This window comes from Nematolebias whitei, chromosome 4 (assembly GCF_014905685.2).
Source record: "Nematolebias whitei isolate Nwh7 chromosome 4, NemWhi1, whole genome shotgun sequence".
Lineage (NCBI taxonomy): Eukaryota > Metazoa > Chordata > Actinopteri > Cyprinodontiformes > Rivulidae > Nematolebias > Nematolebias whitei.
The window spans coordinates 15,074,201-15,093,705 of record NC_056501.1 but is presented as its reverse complement, the minus strand read 5'-3'; the positions used below and the strand labels follow the sequence as shown (position 1 = coordinate 15,093,705).

General features: G+C 39.3%; 2 protein-coding genes and 1 long non-coding RNA gene across 3 annotated transcripts; all 3 read right to left on the bottom strand.

The window, feature by feature from the left end:
- Positions 1 to 581: 581 nt before the first annotated feature.
- Positions 582 to 1,232, bottom strand: LOC119408889 (adhesion G-protein coupled receptor G6-like). The gene is made up of 3 exons (XM_037675747.1): positions 1,183 to 1,232; positions 978 to 1,079; positions 582 to 900 (listed from the first exon to the last, which is right to left on the bottom strand). Exons 1-3 carry the CDS (start codon positions 1,217 to 1,219, stop codon positions 749 to 751), a joined length of 291 nt encoding a protein of 96 aa, XP_037531675.1. The 5' UTR covers positions 1,220 to 1,232; the 3' UTR covers positions 582 to 748.
- Positions 1,233 to 4,580: 3,348 nt separating this feature from the next.
- adgrg4a (adhesion G protein-coupled receptor G4a) lies at positions 4,581 to 14,269 on the bottom strand. The gene is made up of 13 exons (XM_037675517.1): positions 14,259 to 14,269; positions 13,993 to 14,141; positions 13,625 to 13,684; positions 13,449 to 13,505; positions 11,590 to 11,675; positions 11,443 to 11,513; positions 10,092 to 10,198; positions 9,781 to 9,997; positions 9,540 to 9,702; positions 7,847 to 7,999; positions 7,149 to 7,286; positions 7,017 to 7,062; positions 4,581 to 4,606 (listed from the first exon to the last, which is right to left on the bottom strand). Exons 1-13 carry the CDS (start codon positions 14,267 to 14,269, stop codon positions 4,581 to 4,583), a joined length of 1,284 nt encoding a protein of 427 aa, XP_037531445.1.
- On the bottom strand, positions 11,170 to 11,622 carry LOC119408888. The gene is made up of 4 exons (XR_005186749.1): positions 11,590 to 11,622; positions 11,443 to 11,513; positions 11,323 to 11,350; positions 11,170 to 11,192 (listed from the first exon to the last, which is right to left on the bottom strand). It is a non-coding gene; the product is annotated as an uncharacterized LOC119408888 (long non-coding RNA).
- Positions 14,270 to 19,505: the final 5,236 nt, after the last annotated feature.

The following is a 19,505-nucleotide window of genomic DNA, read 5'->3' as shown; positions in this document are numbered from 1 at the left end:
CAATTTTTTTTGTTTAATTAAAACAGGATCAACGACCATACTGTGTTAAATGTCACAAAATGGGACATAGAACATAAATAAAACATAAAATTATGTTGTTTCAGTTAAATATTCTATACAAGTTCCCACAGCGTCCCCATCAACACAAGTGCAGTACTGCACTTTAGTTAATTTTCACATGAAACCAACAATAAATGTGTTTTCCTGCTGAATGCTTTGCTTAAAGACAAAAAGTTCAGACATGCCGGGAGATTTTCATTCTAGGGCTTCAACTATGAACTTTAACTCACTTTAAAATGAATTCCAACTAAAATAATGTATAAACTTTAACATTTGTACAAATCATCCTGAGATGTAAAATTTAGATCTGAAGAGAAAGAGTTACATTGATTTGAATTCAGTTATGATGCATAAGTTCAGTGATAAATATATATATATATATTAAAAGTAAAGACTAAATTGAAAAATGTTTAGTAAAGACCGTCTACCGTATTTTTCAGACTTTAAGGCGCACCGGATTATAATGCTCACTGTCAATTTTCGAGAAAAATAAAGGATTATAAGTGTGCCTTATAGTCTGAAAAACACGGTACACAAGATGAACTTTACAAACAAGACTTATTTAATTTAAATTAAGCTAACCATCAGTGTTCAGTTCTTTCTGCTGACATTTAAGGTGAAGAAGTTCTGAAGGTGACGTGTGCAACTCTCCACAAATAGGATGATTTGACCTCTCCCTGCCGTAGCCTCAGTCCTGTCCCCTGGTGTTGTTGTCGTGATGGTGGTTTTGTGGCGGTGTCGGTGATCTGAGGGACGAGGTGTTGTCCGAGGCAACTGAATCAGAGTTAATGAGATTGCCTTTCTCGGAGCGGCCGCACACCGTTACAGAGCGGCTCCAGTCTGAAGGCACAAAGAAAACACACGCGTAAGGATTTAAGTCTGCTGCACAGAAATGAACACCGTCGAGCCAAAAGTACCTGAGTTATCGGTGAATCTAAAACGTCCGCAGCACAGATGGATTCTCCACTGCTTCCTCACGTTCTCCTTCATCAAGCAGTGGAACAGAAACACAAAGAACCCTGCAACCCACAGAAGCAGTGAACACTCCCACGTGCGTTCGATGCAACAAACTGCCTTTGAGCCGAATATAATTTGCGTCATTTGTCCAAAACTTTTAATTACCCTGTAAGGAATTGCAGATTGAAAACAGGTACATCATGGCCACTCGGCCCGGCCCGAATGAAAAGAAGCCCATTGACCAGGTCAGGCCCAACAGAACAGTGAGGCCGACGACTGCTCTGAGGTCCTGCAAAGAGTTGCGTTGTTTTGCAGACATCTTGTTAGCCCTCATATTTTTGATCTGGATCAGAACCACAATGAACACGGTCAAGTTGCCCAACAGGATCAGAAGAACGAACGCCACCACCGTCACGTAGAAGGAGACGTCATCCTGCAGCCAGCAGCTGGAGGAGCAGAGAAGGAGAGAGAGTTCTGGTTAATGGTGGCAGTTCTCGCTTCATCTGCGGTCAAAGGCTGCTGGACTCACAAAGGTTCTGTGGACTGAAGCGCCACGGCAGCATCTTTAGGTATCAAGCTTCCATAAGCATCTTTATCGACGGCCAGAACCAAGCTGACCATTACCAAAGGGACACCTGTGAGGGCGAAACGATCCAAATTCATCCTGCCTTTATTAAAAAAAAAAACTCAAATACTTCTAATGTGAGAAAAAAATGGAAATAAAACATCTGGCACACTTAAATCATTTCCAAATGCTCCTTTTTTTTGTTAAAATTGTTATTTTCCAATCCTTACGACCAAACAAATGCAGTTAGTTTCCACGTAGCTTTTAAAAATCCCTGAAAATTGTATATATTATTAGAACAGATGTGAAAAATCACCTAAAAGAACACACACACAAACACAATGTTTGTGTTTAGCTTTATATCATGGCCCACCTCGAGCTTTGAAATGTAGCCTCTAGTGGTAACAGCTGTTATAGTAAAATGTTTTGGTGTGTCACCATGGCAACCGCTATAATTTACTCATGTATTTGGGCATTTATTTCATCCAAAACAATAGTATAGTTTTCAACTCCTAAAAAAAGTAGTTCTGAGTCCTAACCCTGGGTCTATTTGTCCAAATCCAACAGAAAGACTTTGACTCATGACCATAACTTTATAAATGTGGTGCCAAAAATTAGATTAGAATTAGAGTAGGTGAAAAACAAGAAGGAATCTTATGAGAGCATCAGAGGTACAGCACAGATCAAGCAACTGGGAGATAAAGTTAGAGAGGCCAGACTGAGATGGTTTGGACATGTCCAGAGGAGGGACAGTGGGTATACTGGTAGAAGGATGTTAGAAATGCAGCTGCCAGGGTAAAGACAAAGAGCAGATATATGGATGCAGTTTAAGAGGACATGGAGAGAGTTAGAGTGAGAACAGACTTGATGACTTTCTGTGGTGATGCCTGAAGAGGGAACAGCTAGAAGAACAACAAGAACAAGAAGAACAAGAACATGAACCACAAGAACAAGAAGAACAAGAAGAAGGAAAAGCTAGAAATAGACCTTTAAATATGAGTCATAAAAACAATTCTCATGGCTGTTTAGAGCTGAGTTAAACTGATGCACTTTAGGGAAACTCATTAAGAAAACAATGAGCCATATTTAATGGTATAAGAAAAAAACTTTTGAGTTTGCTTGAGTTGGAGGACCACAGTATTTCTGACTCATTTTTCACATGAAGTCTTTTCATGTTAAACTGTACTCGCCTCCTTCCTCGTTACCAAACACTGCTCATTTTAGAATGAACCGGCTTCCTAGTTGGATGCTGTACTACCTTGACCTTGATTTAAGTACTTTGAGTACACTGAACTAGAATACAGTGTAATTCAACATCAACACTCAAACTTTGATCAGTCAGACTCCCATCCTCAGCCTATAAAAACCACAGGACATATTATCCATCTATGTAAAGAAATAACGTCTTCCTCACCCCATCCAACAGCGCAGAACTTGAAGATGTAAGAGGGCACATAGGTGTTGAAGACCTTAACCAGTGCGAAGTACATGTGCAAAGCCTCCAGACCCATCCACATGAAGGAGGCTAACATGAAATAGTGAAGGGCAGCAGCAGTTGTAATGCACAGGCCGTAGCTGTTGAAGGATGAGAGCCAGGAGTCGAGGAGGAAGAGCATGCTCAAACCCAGCAGTGCAGCTGACAGGTTGATGAGTATTTTAGATGGATAGTCCTGACGCAGCTTCCTGCGAGAGATGCAGATTGATGAGGGTCTAAGAAGTCTTTACAGTTCTTAATATATCAACAAAGTTCAAACTATACACTACCATTCAATTAATAAGACTGCAACATTAAAACAGGAAGTAAAATACATTTTTTCTAGGCACTGAGGCTCCTTAAAACAGGGGTTCCCAAACTTTTCCATGCCATGGCCCCCCAAACAGCATTAATTTCTGGCCGAGGCCCCCCTCGCAAACCCACAAACAATGCTACAAAATATGTAAAAAAAAAAAAAACATTAACTTTTAGAATGTTTTAACTTTTATTCACTATATTCACTATATATAATATACACTATATTTATATATATAAATGAATAAACTTTATACCATTCACATACCATACCATACCATATTCAATTAACTATTACAGCTGATGAGCATAACATTTTTTTTTATTAACTAACATGTTTTAAACACTGAATTATATTCCCACAAAAAAAGAAATTGAACAAACTGCTGACCAGAAGAACAAAACAAAACAAATCAAACCTCTCTCTCAAGTACGTTTATCTGGATAGATACAGATTGTCCTAGAGGACAATTATTATTATTATTACCATTTTTTTTTATGTTTGCTTAAAAAAAAAAAAAATCTTCTCTCCAGCTTTCTGTGGGGCCCCTAGCGCCCCCTGGCGGTCCCCCAGGGGGCCGCGGCCCCACTTTGAAAAACTGTCTTGAAATGTCCAAAATTCAGTTTGATATTATAGTTGGATGTTTGGAGTTTGGTTGTTTGGCAGCACTTTGATTTAAAGATCAGAAATTACATATTCATTTTATTATTATTATTATTATTATTATTTAACACAAGAGTGGGCAAACCAATTGCAGGGCTGCATAGAGATTTGGAAAATAAAATTTCTTTAACACTGATAATCTGGAAGGCTTTTAATAGGCTTATTTATAAGTTGGTTCTCTTTTCATTTAAGAACATTAGGTTCAGATGGAGATTGAACCATATGTTGCCCACGTCTGCTCTAACATGCACATAATGAAAAGGGTATAACTATAAGGAAAAATCAAATAAATAAAAATTATTCGTATTTTGATTAACAAAACGACCCGTTCTACTTTCTGCCTCTCGCCTTCTCACTATCACAGCTGTAAATTTCTGTATAATGGATACTGGGAAATTACGTAAACACATTCTATTATAACATGACAAGACAGTTTTATATGGACTTACTCAAAAACAAGATATGTGAGCAAAGTGATGCCAAGAAAGATGGAGGATATTCCACAACCAACGTACGAGATCACTGTTAGAATCTCACTGTCAGCTTTACTGATAGAAGTCCGTGATACATCCTGAAATACACAAAATAATGTTTAAATAATACGTTAACAGTGCAACTCAATAATGGCATCAAATGTACACCAAAACTACAAAGCTTATAGTGTATTTTAATGTATATAAATACATAAAATATGTCCATGTTGTAGCAGCGTTGTTAGCATTCTTTATTGTTGGCAGATAGACATACAAACAAACAGATTGCTTCATGTGGGGGTTTGATCCCTGATTTTATTTATAAGATGCCCCCCACCCTCCGGAGACTCACCAGGAGGACGGCGAAATGTGTGAGGTGATCACAGAGACAGCTGGTCTGATGAGAGGAGATACTCCGAGTTTCACAGCCACTGCTGTTCCAACCACCGAGGCTGCCTGACACACAAACACAACATTTGATTAAACCTTCTTATCACCCAGCTTCCTATTTGTAGAAACCTTTATGAATCAGACAGTCTAGTGGTGCTTAGTTACTCTCATGTAGAAGTTAAACTCCCACCAAATCACAGCTAATTTCCAACTCACATTGTTAAAAATTTGAACCTCTTCAAACAAACCCAAGAAATAAGAACAAATACACTAAAATATTTACACTTACTCAGCTTCTCTTGGTCTTTTCTACAGGTCTTTCAAGGTATATTGGCCTTCTCGACACGTCATGCACGTGAATGTGTAAGGTAGCTTTGTTTCTGCAGCCTATAATCCACATTTTGTTCGATCCCAGTTTATTCATAGTTATGCCTTTCTTGATGATGAACTCTTTGAGGTAATGTTCGATAAGAAAAAAGCATGCATGACTTGTCTTTGGCAGAATGTTGCAGCATGGTGGTGCAACTGGTAGAGCTGCCGTCTCTCAACGAGCAGGTTACCCCGGTTCAAATCCCGGTCCGGGGGCCTTTCCGAGTGGAGTTTGCATGTTCTCTCTGTGCATGCGTGGGTTTTCTCCGGGTACTCCGGTTTCCAGACCAAAAACATGCATGTTAGGCTGATTGGTAACTCTAAATTGTCCCTAGGTGTGAGTGAGAGAGTGAATGTTGTTTGTCTCTATGATGGACTTGCGACCTGTCCACGGTGTACCCCGCCCCTCGCACAATGATTGCTGGACATGGGCACCAGCAACCCCCGTGACCCGAACAGCAAGAAGCGGGCAAAAGATAATGGATGGCTGGATGGATTGATAACTGGATGTTTAATATATGAACGATGGCTGGATAATGCTGGACGTCCTCTAACTCTGAGTACAACATTTTCATCCACAAAAACAACTAGTTTGTTCAAATTGTTTGATTTGTTGATAGATGTTACTCCTTTGTTTCTCTCTATATGCTTAATGTCACTGCTGAAAGTTTCTTCCTGAACTATAATTTGATAATATAAAGGTCTGCTTCCTTTCAAAGTTCATCCATCCATCCATTTTCTTTACCTGCTTATTCCATTTTGGGTCACGGGGGTCGCTGGTGCCCATGTCCAGCAATCACTGTGCGAGGGGCGGGGTACACCCTGGACGGGTCGCAAGTCCATCACAGGGCCACATAGAGACAAACGAGACAAACAACCATTCACTCTCTCACTCACACCTAGGGACAATTTAGAGTTACCAATCAGCCTAACATGCATGTTTTTGGACTGTGGGAGGAAAGCGGAGTACCCGGAGAAAACCCACGCATGCACGGAGAGAACATGCAAACTCCACCCAGAAAGGCCCCTGGACCGGGGTTTGAACCAGGGACCTGCTCGCTGAGAGGCAGCAGCTCTACCAGTTGCGCCACCGTGCTGCCCTCCTTTCAAAGTTCATGCTCAATAATCCAGGTGGAAAATCCACCGAGGTTCAGTCAGGTCATCTGGATGGTTTCTTTTTGTTGTTGTTGAGACGTTTCGTCCTTCATCCAAAGAATTTCATCGGTCCGAGGAGCCACGACAAACCGAGTCCCACAAGCAGCACACACATAGTGGACCAACCAGTTTGCTAGTGATAAGATGGTTTCTGGGGCCCGCCCTGGTCCCTGTTTACTCGTCTGAGGCTGCCATAGCCAAAGTGGTTCAAAAATTGGCTGAATTTGGATGATGGACGAAACGTCTCAAGGGAAAAAATAAAGAACGAAACCGTCCAGGTGACCTGACTGAACCTTGTTGGGTTCTACTTCCTTTCTTTCTTCAATACTTATAGGTTCATTTGTTTTGGGCTTGAGACCATTAACTTGCCTAATACAGCTCTCAGAGGGATAGAGCTTCATCAGTTCATGTCCAGACAGAAAATATAAATAGATGGTCAAGCACGGTGTTAAGCACCTGCGCTCTTCGTAGCTCTGCACTATGGTCATCCACTGCTGATTGTATGTCACATTTGAGCCTTCGAGTTTTGTCTGCACCTTGGGTTCTACTCCACACTAACACATTATAGAAAATAGTTAGCAAAAATCCACTCACCATACTTCTGGAAATCCCAAAACATGCACTGGACCTTGTCTTCTGGCTAGAAACAATAATTATTAATGTTGTAAGAGCTATCACATAGCGAGGTTTTGTTACAGCTGCTACAATGAAAGCCATAACTCTCACCTGTTTGGGATTTGCATGGTTGAGGGTCACCACCACTCGTTTCTCCAGGTTGATGACTTGGCTGTTGTTGATGCTGGCAGAGACTATACAAGAGTTTAATGTCCAGTTCCTTTGTGTTGCATTGACTATAAATGAGTCCTGTTAAAAAAAAACAAAAGTTTAACCAGCAGGGCAAAAATATGCTGCAGATCTCACATTCTTGACATGTACAGCAAGTTGGTCCTAATAGGGTAATGTTATCTGAATTGTTATTAATAAAAAACTTATTGTATAGAAATGTTCTTAATTATCTTCTGCTGATATGAAGCTCTGACCCCATTCTTAAGTCTGAATATATAAAAATTCAGTTAGGAAAGACTGAAATCAGAAATAACAGCTTCTGTCTGAAGGTAATTTAGTTGCCATTTCTTGTTTGTCCAATCTGTAAAGTGACGTGTAAAACACGTTGCCTGGCAACATCAGGCTTCATCAGGACACTTAACCAGAGAGATGACTAAACATATAAACCCCAGCAAAATAACAAGCCTGGTCAGGTGTTTTCTCTGGTTTAAGCACATTTTCCCAAACCATGATATAATCCTTTGCTGTTCACACAAGTGGCATTCTCATTCATAAAACTGGTTTATTCAAACAGCTTAAAGTAGTGATAAACTAGTGAGAACAACAACAAACTGAAACTTATATTTCGAAGAAAATACCTGAAAAAGGTCAGGAGTTCCATAAAACTGAAACTGGACTCGTGTGGTGTTTTTTTCTCCAGTGGGTAAAAAGTGATTGAGTTCAGGGGGCAGAGAGATGGTGGCGTTTGTCTCAGGGAATGGTTTGTTCACAAAACTCTGGTTGACAAAAACCTGAGAGAGAAATAAATGAAATTGAAAGTTGATCTGACAATCACTTGTAAAAACATGTTTTAGCTTCAATGACTGTTTTGATTTCCTGACGCCATAATGTCTTGTTCTTTTATCATTTACTGAAATTTCACATTTATTTAAACTTTGTTTTCATTATGTGTTTGTATATAAATATGTTTCTAATCATACAAGAACTACAATGTATGGGAATTAGTATTTTAATAGTCAGATGGATTTATTTTTTTGAATTCACTGTTTTTTCTCAATCTGTTTCATTATTTTCTTTATTTTTCTTCTTCTTAGTGAATCAGTTCAGTTCTTGTTGTGTCTTTGTTTTGTCATTTTTTATCCTTTGGTTTTCTCGCTATTGTTACAAGAACTTCTCTTACTTTTTTCCAATGACTTGATGAACGTGTCATGACCTCAGCAGGTTACTGCATCTTGTTTGCTCATTATCCCAAGTGTTATTTAAAGCTCAGATCTTTTGAAGTGGGGTTCAGTGGAGAAGTTATAAAAGATTAGTACTCTACCTGTCATAAATGGCTCTTTGAATGACGCAGTTTGAAGAAATATGCCCTAGAGTTTTGTTCCTACAGCTGTCTCCACCAGATGCTGCCAATGGAGACGCACCTGCAGATCCTTACCCTGATGAGCTGAAGGTGTATAAAGGGTATTTGACGACACCACTCCAACGCTGGTGCGTTGTCTTCCTGATGGTAGTGTGTTCCTGGCCCTTCGTTGTATTCTCTAGAGTTTTGTTTATTCCGACTCTTTGCTCTTATGCCTCACAGAATCTCCTGAGCTCCTTCGACTCCCTGGATCCTCCTTTGTTCCCGCCTTTCCTTCCCCAATTAAACAAGTCCCAAGCCTTGATCGTCCTGGGACCTCACTGGACTGATGCTGGATCCTTGGATTCTCATGCCCCAGAGTTTACCACCTTATCAAGTAACCACACTGTTTGTTATTGTTGTCTGCAGACCGGCTTGGCTCCTACTAACTGTTCCCTTGTCTTCAGGGTTCCAGCCCCTTCTTCCAGAGGTCACAGTTCAATGGTTTCCTTATCATTCACTTGTAAATAAACACTGTTAAAACTGTTCCTGATCTTGTGGTTGCTCTTACGGCTCATGACCGTTCTGTGTACTTAGTAAATCGTTACAAAATAGGGTTTAATTCCAACTTTGTTTTTCCCAAAGGGAAGCTGTTCAGTAGCCATCTACAGCAAGTATGATTGTGTTCATGACTTTTCTAAAGAACCCCACTTCAACTGATCTGAACCGCTTTAGGTTTGTTTGTTACAAATTTGAAGTTGCTACATTCGTTTCTAGATTCTTTGCCTTTTTAATATTCTGAGTTTTCAGTCCATTACAGTTTTTTTGTTTGTTTGTTTCCTTCCATCTAATTATTTACTTTTGCAGTGTCCCATGACAAGAGCATTTCTTTTGTTAGTCAAACATTTCAATAACCCTAATGACTCAGTTATCATGTGAGTCTATATCTGTTGCACTTGATCTGCAGTAAAGTTCCCATCATGGCGTCTTACCTCGGGGTTCATTGTGGCTGTTAGAGAAACTCCAAAGGTGAGGCCACTGAATTCATCTGGATCGACATCAATCATGGAAAGGGCGAGGGCTGGAGCTTTTATATTTGCAATTTCACCCTGGAACTCCATGCTGTTCCCCATCCGGTCCGTCAGATCAAGAACACTTTGCAAAAGATGGCGAAAGCAACAAATTACTTTTTAAAACAATGCAAATTTTAGCACCGGGTCACCCTTTCTTTACCTGTTAGCCACTGGTGTGACATCGGTTTCAGAGAGCAGGATATTGGCCACGATATTAACAATATCCCCTCCAATGTCGGGCTCGATGGGGCTTACATCAACCACTTCACTGAGCTTCTCCACCACTGATCCCAGCTCGGAATGAGACAGCTGGGAACTGTTCCCTAATTGAACATCTACCAGCTCCTGGATCATGTCCACAACCTCAGCTGCATTACCTGGAGATCATCATTATTAACCATTAACGGATGTCATGCCGCAAAGCTTTGACGTGGGATAAAAACTAGAACGATGGAGTGAGATGTCTCTTACCAGGGGTGACGGTGATGTTGATGAGGTCTGATATTGTTAAAAGCTGGTGGCAGTTTGTCATATCAGGATCAGCCCAGTGGGTCGTGTCCGTTTCAATGTCTAACTTACTGAAAGGAAAAGATCAGTGAGCGGAAACATTGAAAAGCTTCAGTGTTCGTGTCTGCATCCTTGGCTTGTTATAACACAGCCAGTTTCTGAACCAAAGGGATATAACTAGTAATAAATGCTGCCATCAACTGATTAACTTAAGCATCAGCTAAATGTTTTTAACATGACCATAAAACAAATTACACAGTCATTTGTCTTGATAAAAGTTATTGCTTGACAGAGTGAAATAATTGCATTGATTGTTAGCATGCGGGAAATCTTTTTTTTATTTTTTATTATTATTATTAGCTGCACGATGGCAGGGATCCAAGCAGCACCGATACATGTTATCAGCTTTAACAACTGGATGCTGTAACTGAGAGATTGCTATTGTGGTTTTGAGCCAATCTCTGTGGAAACGATGTTAAATTTGAAGCACATTTGTAAAATAAAAAAGCTGGTTCACCAAAGTCTGTAGGCTCTGTTTGTTAACGGCTTATTGCAGATCATTTCTTGGAGGACTTGTGGAAACGTTTCTTGCCAAATGTATCGCCCATAAATCGTTGACATGTCATCTTCCGCACAATTTTCCGGTTCTAAAAACAAAAAGGCAATTTGTTGTCAGTATTTGTCTCCCTCGCTCTCTTTACTTGCGTCATGAATACAGCTCACCTATGTGTTTGATCGTCACAGTCAGAGTTTGAATGGTAAGTGTGCCGTTTTCAAACTTTTTTGTCAAGGCAGCGCGAATGAACGATTCGATTTCCGCCACATTGCTGGTGCGAAATTCCTGAACATGGAAGGTGCAATAATATCTGCTGAAGAGATCAATAAAATCATGCTGCAGGTTGACGAGACAGATAGGCTTTTGACATTTGTGAAATAAAATAAAGCTGCAAAATTGAAAAACAAACAATAACATGAAAATAAACTGATATAGCAACAATAAAATCAAAAAGATGCTAAACAAATTTTATCGTGTGACACCTACTGTTTTTGTTGGCTGTTAAAAGCCTGGAAAACAGGAAAACAGAGCATTTAATGAATAAAGTGCGTAAAAAGTTGCAGTTATTTGTTAAAAACTGAACTTTATCAATAAACTTGCACATCCAACTTGTTCTGCTATGTAAATAAGCCCACTTACCATCAAACTATTTTTGTTTTTCATGCTCCTGTGAAATATTAGAAAACAAGACACGGTTCTTATTTGACAGGTAATGGGAGAATAAATGCCAATTATGAAAAGATTACTGAGGACACTCACCTGTCGACATTTTCTTTTATGATGACATTCAGGACAATCATTGTCCTGTTCACCTGAAGCTCTTCTTTCAACTTTCAGAAGCATAAAAAAAAAACTGTAATTTTTTTTTATCCACAACATACAAATATGGTTGTGTTTGTTTCTTACCCATCTCTCAATGACAATACTTGGACTTGCAGGGCTCCCTGTCATACTTAAAGTCAAATTAACTCTGAAGAATTGATCTGAATCGACTGCAAATAAAAGAGAAAGCCCAACGTGAAGCAAACGACAAAACAAAGATGAGAAAAAATTTTTTTAAACTTTTATTTTTAAGAGATTTGTGTTATTTTTGATTGGCCTACAACTTAAGAAGTATGGGCGGGTGGGTGGGGGTGGACATAGTCAGAAATACAAATTAGTTGAAATGACCTGTTGTGAGCAGTTTTCAAAATCAAAGTTATAGTTATTAACTTCCAGCATCTTGGACCCTCATTTATGGAGAAGATGTTTAAAAGTATCATGAGCGGATCATCTGCGTAGTGTTGAACCCAGATGCAAACAGAATTCGGGGAAACTCGAGGATGAATAAACAACTTTTTTCTTCTTTTTTCGGCTGCTCCCTTCTTTAGTTGTTGCCATGGTGAACTAAGTCGCACGAAGACTTGGCAATTATTTTTATGCCGGATGCCCTGGTACGACCCCAGAGCACTTAGCAAATAGATGCAGGGATGCTTATGTAGCCTTTATATGTAGATATATAGATATATAGATATGTAGATATGTATATGAATGTATATTCATGTGTATGTATGTTTGTATATAGGCGTAGGTATGGGTATATATATTTATGGAAACTTACTGCAAAGCCATGAATATTTTAAGTTCTTTATACATATGTATTTTGTTGCTGTGTTTTGTCATGTTCTTTGCAGGTGAACAGTCAGTGGCCGGGTGTTTTGCCGTGTGCTTTCTTTGTGTATATTTCTTATATTTTGGAGTCTTACTGTGTCTTTTCTTTCTTTCTATCCTATTAAAAAAAAAAAAAAAAAAAAAAACCTACACTAGATAATCACTAGAATAAATATTTCATAATAATGGTGTGGAGAGGATGGCTGTAAGGGGAGAAGGGAGGCCATCTATTAAAAAAAAACAACAACTTCTGCCTCAACTTTGACAATACTCTCACTCCATCCCCACTCTTTCGTAATCCTGGTATTCTTCTTGAGTACTCTCTTTCATTCGAATCACACGGCAAACAGATAACTCAGACTGCATCCTTCCATCTCAAAACATAGCACGACTCCGCCCATCACTCACTTTCTCCACTGCTGAAATCCTAATCCATGCCTTTGTCACATCCAGAATCGATTCTCACAGTAACATTTTGTACAGTACACCATCCCAAACTCTCAACAAACTGCAATATATCAGAAACTCTGCTGCCCGCCTTCTCACCCACACCCACTCCTGTGAACATATCACTCCTGTCCTGCAGAAACTCCATTGGCTTCCTGTCACTCATTGCATCCATTTCAAGATCCTCCTCATCACATTCAAAGCCCTCCATAATCTGGCCCCTCCATACCTGACCAACCTACTCCATCACTACACTCCTTCTCGTTCTCTCCTCTCCTCTGATGCCAACCTTCTGTCTCTCCCCTGTAGGACCAAGCTCTGAACCTGGGGAGACAGAGCGTTATCCATCGCTGCCCCCGCCCTCTGGAACTCACTGCCCCAACAGCTTTGTGTCTGCTCTGATCTCCCCACTTTTAAGAAAGAACTCAGAACTCACCTGTTTAAAATTGCTTTTAATGTTTAAATTTGTACTTTTTAAACGTTTTATTGTGTTTTTATGTGTAATGCATTTTTGATTTTATATATTTTTTAACTCATGTAAAGCGTCTTTGAGTGCTTAGAAAAGCTCTATACAAATAAAATGTATTATTATTTATTTAATTTTAATTATTATTATTTATTATAAAGGAGGCCTAAGAATAATAATCAAAGACATTAAGAGGACTCACCGACAGCTAAAGTGAGATCTGGTTTCTTGGTCGTTGATGCGTCAGCAGGAGTTGTTTCTGTAAAACAATGTTCATATTTTTATCATAAAATATTTTCAGCCTCTTCGTAAAACAGAACAATCCATTAGATGGTTGTTTGACAAATCAATGTTCTTCATTCTCAGTGGCATGCTCACTTGGTGGAAACAAATTGGTGCTGTTGGTTGTTGGAGGTTCTGTTGTTCTTGGAAGAACTTCTGACAGAAAGAAAGAGAAGAGATCACATTTTACTCTATCACGGTGACTAAAAATAAGCACGTTGGATGCAAAAATTTTCTTGTTGACGCTGGATGTCTGTCAGTTTAAGTTTGTGCATGTATGGAGCGTGATTTTCATTTACTGAGAGGCCGCACGCAGAAGTTTATAGATAACGTGTTTATCCACATGCACATTCTCACGAACTGAACAAAAATTAATCTGTTATGTCTTCAAACCATTTTATATCTGTAGAGTTGATCCTAATTCCTGTTTGGTGTGTGACTTGAACTCCGCAGCGCAGACTCACCCACAGGAAGTATGACGATGCTGCTGGTGAAAACTGTGATAGTGAGGAAGTTGTGAGAGAAAGTCAAACTGAGTAATGTCGTCACTTCTGCCTGAACCGTTTTTACATCAGTAGCAGGGTTCACGTTAACGTCGACCGCACAGCTGAAACTACAGAAGCACAAGCACACATAAAACAGCAGCTCAACTCAATACATGAACAGGTTTGGGCGATAGTTAGCTCTTTGTTGAGCAGCTTTTTGAAATATTTTAACTTTATTTTAGAGCCGTCTTACCATTTGTCACACGTTAGGTTTGATTTTCTTAAACCCTGTGAATGCAGATAAACAAGAATGTATGCAGTTTTATTAAAATTCTCACTAGCAGATGATTACAAATAAAAAAAGAATAGCTACTTTTAACTTACAGCTAAAATTTTGAGTTTTTTTGCAACAAGCTTTTTAAATTATAGCTTTTAGTTAGCATTTTGGCTTTTCTGCAAATTTTTTTTCAGCAAACTTATTCAGAACTCATAATTTTATTTGTTTATTTCTGTTTTAAGGTTATGTAAATGCACTTTGATCTAAATTTGCTGTGTCCTTCTGTTGCCTTCCGCAGTGGAAAATTCAACTCATCAGTGTACCTGAGGTTGTTGTGTCTTCAAGGCTGCAGAATTATTACCCATGAGGCACGTCGGCCTGGAAGGGAACACAGAATACAGAAATGGAAATCAGTCATGTTTCCTAAGTGCTGTTCTGATTGTGAAATATCTGCTATAAGTTCCTCAGACACACGTCATGTTAATAAAGGAAGTACTAGAAAAAATAAAAAATGAACAGAGAATTTGCATTTCCTGCAAAAATGCAGTGTGAATGCGTATCGCTGAAAAACAGCTGAAATTAGCTAAAAACATGCAGAAATAGCTGAAAAGGAAGAACAAGCCTAAGTTAGCAGAAGAAAGCAGAAGTGGAAATTCTTTTTAAAAAGATGTAATTTCCCCAAAACAGCTGAATAGTAACCAAAGAAATGTAGAAAGAAGCTTAATTTTCCAAAAGGAAGTGAATTCAGCTTAATTGTGCCAACTAAGGCTGAACGAGGCAGAAATTAGCACAATAAAGTTGAAATTATCTGCAAAAAGCTGAAATTTGCCAAAACAGCTGAATAGTATCTAACACAAGCAGAGAGAAGCTTAAATTACCAGAAGAAAGTGGGTAGAGCATGATTTTGCTGAAATCAGCTGAAAAAAGTTGAATTGATTGCAAAAAAATGTGGAATTGGTTGAAAAAACTGAAATTAGCATAAAAACAGCTAAATACTAGCTGAAATACCAGAAATAGCTGAATTTAGCAGAAATAAGCTGAAAGGAGCATAACAAGATGGACACATCAGATTGCAACAATAATTAATCTACAGATCTAATCTATACAAGTGATAAATTTATTTCAGGTTTAGACAGAATAATCTCTTCTGCTTTGTCCAAACCAAAAAAAAAAAAGTTTTACCTTAGAGATGACACGAAAATGTTTTGGACAGAAATGTTTTTAGGGAAAATACTCTCCAGCTAAAAACACACCAAAAAATAAAAGAAGATGACAAACATAAATAATAACTGTGATTAATACATTTAAATGTTTCTGAGGAACTTTTTGTACCCATTTTCTTGTGATTTCTTCCAGTGGGACTGAGCAGCTGTCAGGGCTTGTGGAGTCATTCATAAACACCCACATTTTGATTTTGTACTGCGACCATCCTGAAACAAGATAAATAAATATTGTAAGGGCTAAAAATGTACAAATATCATATTATAACTATTACAGAATGGCTTCTTTTAAGAATATTTATGAGGATTTTTTTTTAAGTTCAAGTTCAAGGTTCTTTATTGTCATTCACATCACATGTGGTACATGAGGTGGAAGGAAATTGTGTACTCAAGGTCCCAGTTACACCCAAAAATAGCAAAAATATAAAGTACTGTAACTCTAATAATAATAATGTCATCACATTTTCATACAATGGTGAAATTGGTCTCTGCATTTAACCCATCCACCACCAGGTGGTGTAGTGGGCAGCTATTGAAGGCGCCCGGTGGGCATTTTGAGGATAAGGTGTGCTGCCCAGAGACACCACGAGGTATGCAGTGACCGGGGATCGAACCTGGGACTTTCAAGTCCCAAGCCGGCTGTCCTGCCTCTGCACCATCTCGGCTCGCTGTATAAGTCGCAGTTTTTTGCATAAATTAGCATGCCTGCGACCTATACAGCTAAGCAACATATTTATGTTTCCCCCCATATTTATAATGCAAGTTTCAGCTGAGATTGGACAATTTCATTCATTCTGACATGGAAAATATTGAACACTACCATTTTCAGCCACTAGGGGGCCCTCGACTAATATGGCAAGCCAAGTGTCTCATTGATATGTAAAAGTGTCTATTAATGAGACACTTGGTTTGCCATACCAAGCCAGCTTCGTCTCGCTCTGGAACTCCTGGAGTCAACGTCAAATCAGCTGCATTTCGCCGCACTGCCCAGGCGAAATGCAGCTGATTTGACTGTTAAAGTGCATTTATTAATTATTTATTATTAATTTATTATTTATTGCTATAATTTCGAGCAAACAAATAATTGTTTTTAAGTGTTACTCTTGTTAAAGTCCTCCTGTGCACGCTCCTGCGGCCGCCATTTGGCAGCCAATCAATTTTTGGCACAACACCGGCCCACGTTTCCAGGTTGTCAGCGGTGACGCATAATAGATGCAACTTATACGGCGAAGCGACATATTTATGTTTTTTTTTTTCCATTTTATTAGACAAATATGAATTGATGCGACTTATATGGTGACAAGTATGGTATAAAAAGAAACAGTATATAAGGATCTAAGATATACACTAAGCTATATGCTAAACGATACGCTAAAAGGTCGCTAAACGCAACTAATGTAAAATAATACGATATATTAAACAGCAGCCCGAACATGAGCACAAACACTAAACGCACACTGCTCAGGGTTTATTCTCTATAAAATGAAACAGAAATAGTTCACGCTGTAATTACCACAGTACAGATTGTTGTCGGGCTTAGGGGGGCAGTTGTATCTCCATTGCTGCAGATCCCAGCTCACCACGTCCCCGTCTGCACAGCCCAGTCGGTTCAGCTCCTTGGCGCTCAATTGTCTCCCCCACATCCTGAACACACCAATCTCACCCAGCAGTTTATTCCCGCTCTCTGGCCGCAAATCTCCATTCGACTGAACAATGTGAGAAACCCCCAGAGTCAGAGTGCCGTTCCGGGCCAGCTGATGGTGCAGACCTTCCCCTGGAGACAGAGTTGTCTCCTCCAGAACAAGTCCGTTGATGTATATTCTCAGCTTCTGGTCTTGATCAGACCAGGTGAGGCAGATCATGTACCACTCATTCAGCTTGAGCTCCTTGGTAAAGTGGTATTTTCTGCCAAACAGCCACGCCGTCAGCTTTGAGGACGTTCCACCAAGCCCCAGCTCGATGTCTTCGACTTGTGGAGCTTTGTAGACGAAACCCGTCCAGTTAGTTCTAACGCTGTGTCTTAAAAGCATGCAAGCACTCAGCTCTCTCAGGGCTGGGACCACGACCTTCGGCTGCAGCTGCCACAAACAAGGGGGGCCTATAAACTGCAACTTCTCCCCCCACAAGCTGGTGCTGCCAGAGGCTGCTGTATTACACAGAATAAAGTTACAGATTAATAAACTCATTAATGCATTTCGTCCAGTTAAGCTCAGATGTCATTTGTTGCTCAAAGTCAACCAGAAAGAAACGGGAAAAAGTATCAAAATAAAATGCTGCTACGACACACTTTACTTTATGGGTACTTTAGCGACACTAATTAAGACATTGGCAATGGCTTAAAAACAATTTAATCTTACCTGAAACCAGAGGACACACTGACACAGCTATCAGCAAACAGGTGGCAAGAAAAAACTGTCTTCTCACAGAGTTCATGACAGTAAATCTTTGAAAACGCTCAAGATTTCTGCACTGATCAAGTGGTGATCTGTTTGAAAAGAACAGTGAGAGGTTAGCTGTTTACAGTTTAAGGATGAATAAACTATTATTATTATTATTGGGCGAATATATTAAGAATAAAACTCAGACTTACCGTGGTGTTTTCCTCAAAAAGGTCCAATAGAATAGTGGTTTGCGATCAGTTCACTTCCTGAGAAGCTGGCTGAGCCGCAAGACAGCTGGCAAATGAGAGTTTATTACTCCGTAAAGAACATCCCCACACCCTCGCTTTGCCTTTGGTGCATGGAGTTACTCATTAGTCACCTGCAATAAAAATAACTAACACACATGATAATGAAAAACCCTAAACTCCATGAAACTCTTAGAAAACAACGTCCTCCCGTTTTAGAAGATACATCGAGTTTCCTAACTTGTTGTAACATTTACAGAGTGCTGTAAAATTCTGTTTGACACCAAACTGTTCGTGAAAATAGATCATATTTAACAATGTGTGTCTAATTGCATTATATACCAAGGTAATCTATAGTTCCTTTTTTGATTACTTCTGCTTGAAAGGGAACATGCTACTAAAACTTTAAAGCAGGAGAAGGCATACATTTTTAATCGTAGATAAAAGAGTTTTAAATTAGCTTTATCCCTTTATGTTGCGTATGGTGCTCGAGTGAATCAGGACCCTCTGATTGTATTTTTAGATTATTTGATTAGTCTGGTGTTCAATTGTTAAACAACAACCAGGCGTGTTCATGGACGCACAGGTGTTACTGTTTGGGTAACACTTTACAATAAGGTGCACACAATTTGATTAACTACTAGGGAACGCCTCAGAAACGAATCAGGAGTTAATGGGTAGTTAGCCAGTACTTACTGGGGAACACACAGCCAAGCCTTATTGGGTGACTACTGGTTTGTTAGCACAGAAACAGAGGAGAAATTATTCATGTGGGTTTTGAAAAACCCTGCACCAGTGAGGTCACAGCTCCTAATTGTCTGAACCCTGTTGCGATTACTGATTTTACTGGATTTTCTCTTTTGTAAACCAATTTTATGATCTTGTACTGATATCATCTTAACTATGTCTGACTATCACTTCCTGAGTACCAAATACAGGAAAGGAGATGTGAGTAGGTTTAGGACTGAACTTATAATGTCAGGATTTAAGGCTGAGATGGATGGGAAAGTTTAAGATTAAAGGCTACATTTAGGGCTTGGTTTACTGGGAAATATATTTTTAAAAAGAGGTTACAATTAGAGTTGGGAAATGGGAATTATAGGAAAGTGTAAAAAAAAACTGGTTAAGGGTTGAGATTTATTGGAAAGTGTTTGAGGTGTGAGATAGCTGTTAGGGTTAGGGGTTATGTTTAGGGTAAGGGTTAAAGTTAGGCTATAGAAATTAACGAGGAATGAATGGAAGTCAATGCAAAGTCCCTGTAAAAACAGAAAGGCAAACGTGTCTGCGTCTCTGTGTGTGTGCGTGCATGCGTGCGTGCATGCGTGTGTGTGTGTGTGTGTGTGTGTGTGTGTGTGTGTGTGTGTGTGTG

Bases quoted from the DNA above. Each gene is read 5' to 3' on its own strand.
- adgrg4a (XM_037675517.1), bottom strand. The intron at 11,514-11,589 runs GTAAGAAACAAA...TGCTTCTGAAAG, and splicing joins GTATTGTCATTGAGAGATGG to TTGAAAGAAGAGCTTCAGGT. The intron at 7,287-7,846 runs GTATTTTCTTCG...TTTTTTTAACAG, and splicing joins GAACTCCTGACCTTTTTCAG to GACTCATTTATAGTCAATGC.
- LOC119408889 (XM_037675747.1), bottom strand. From the start codon at position 1,219: ATGATGTACCTGTTTTCAATCTGCAATTCCTTACAGG. The intron at 1,080-1,182 runs GTAATTAAAAGT...TGTGGGTTGCAG, and splicing joins AATCTGCAATTCCTTACAGG to GGTTCTTTGTGTTTCTGTTC. The intron at 901-977 runs GTACTTTTGGCT...TTGTGCCTTCAG, and splicing joins TAGATTCACCGATAACTCAG to ACTGGAGCCGCTCTGTAACG.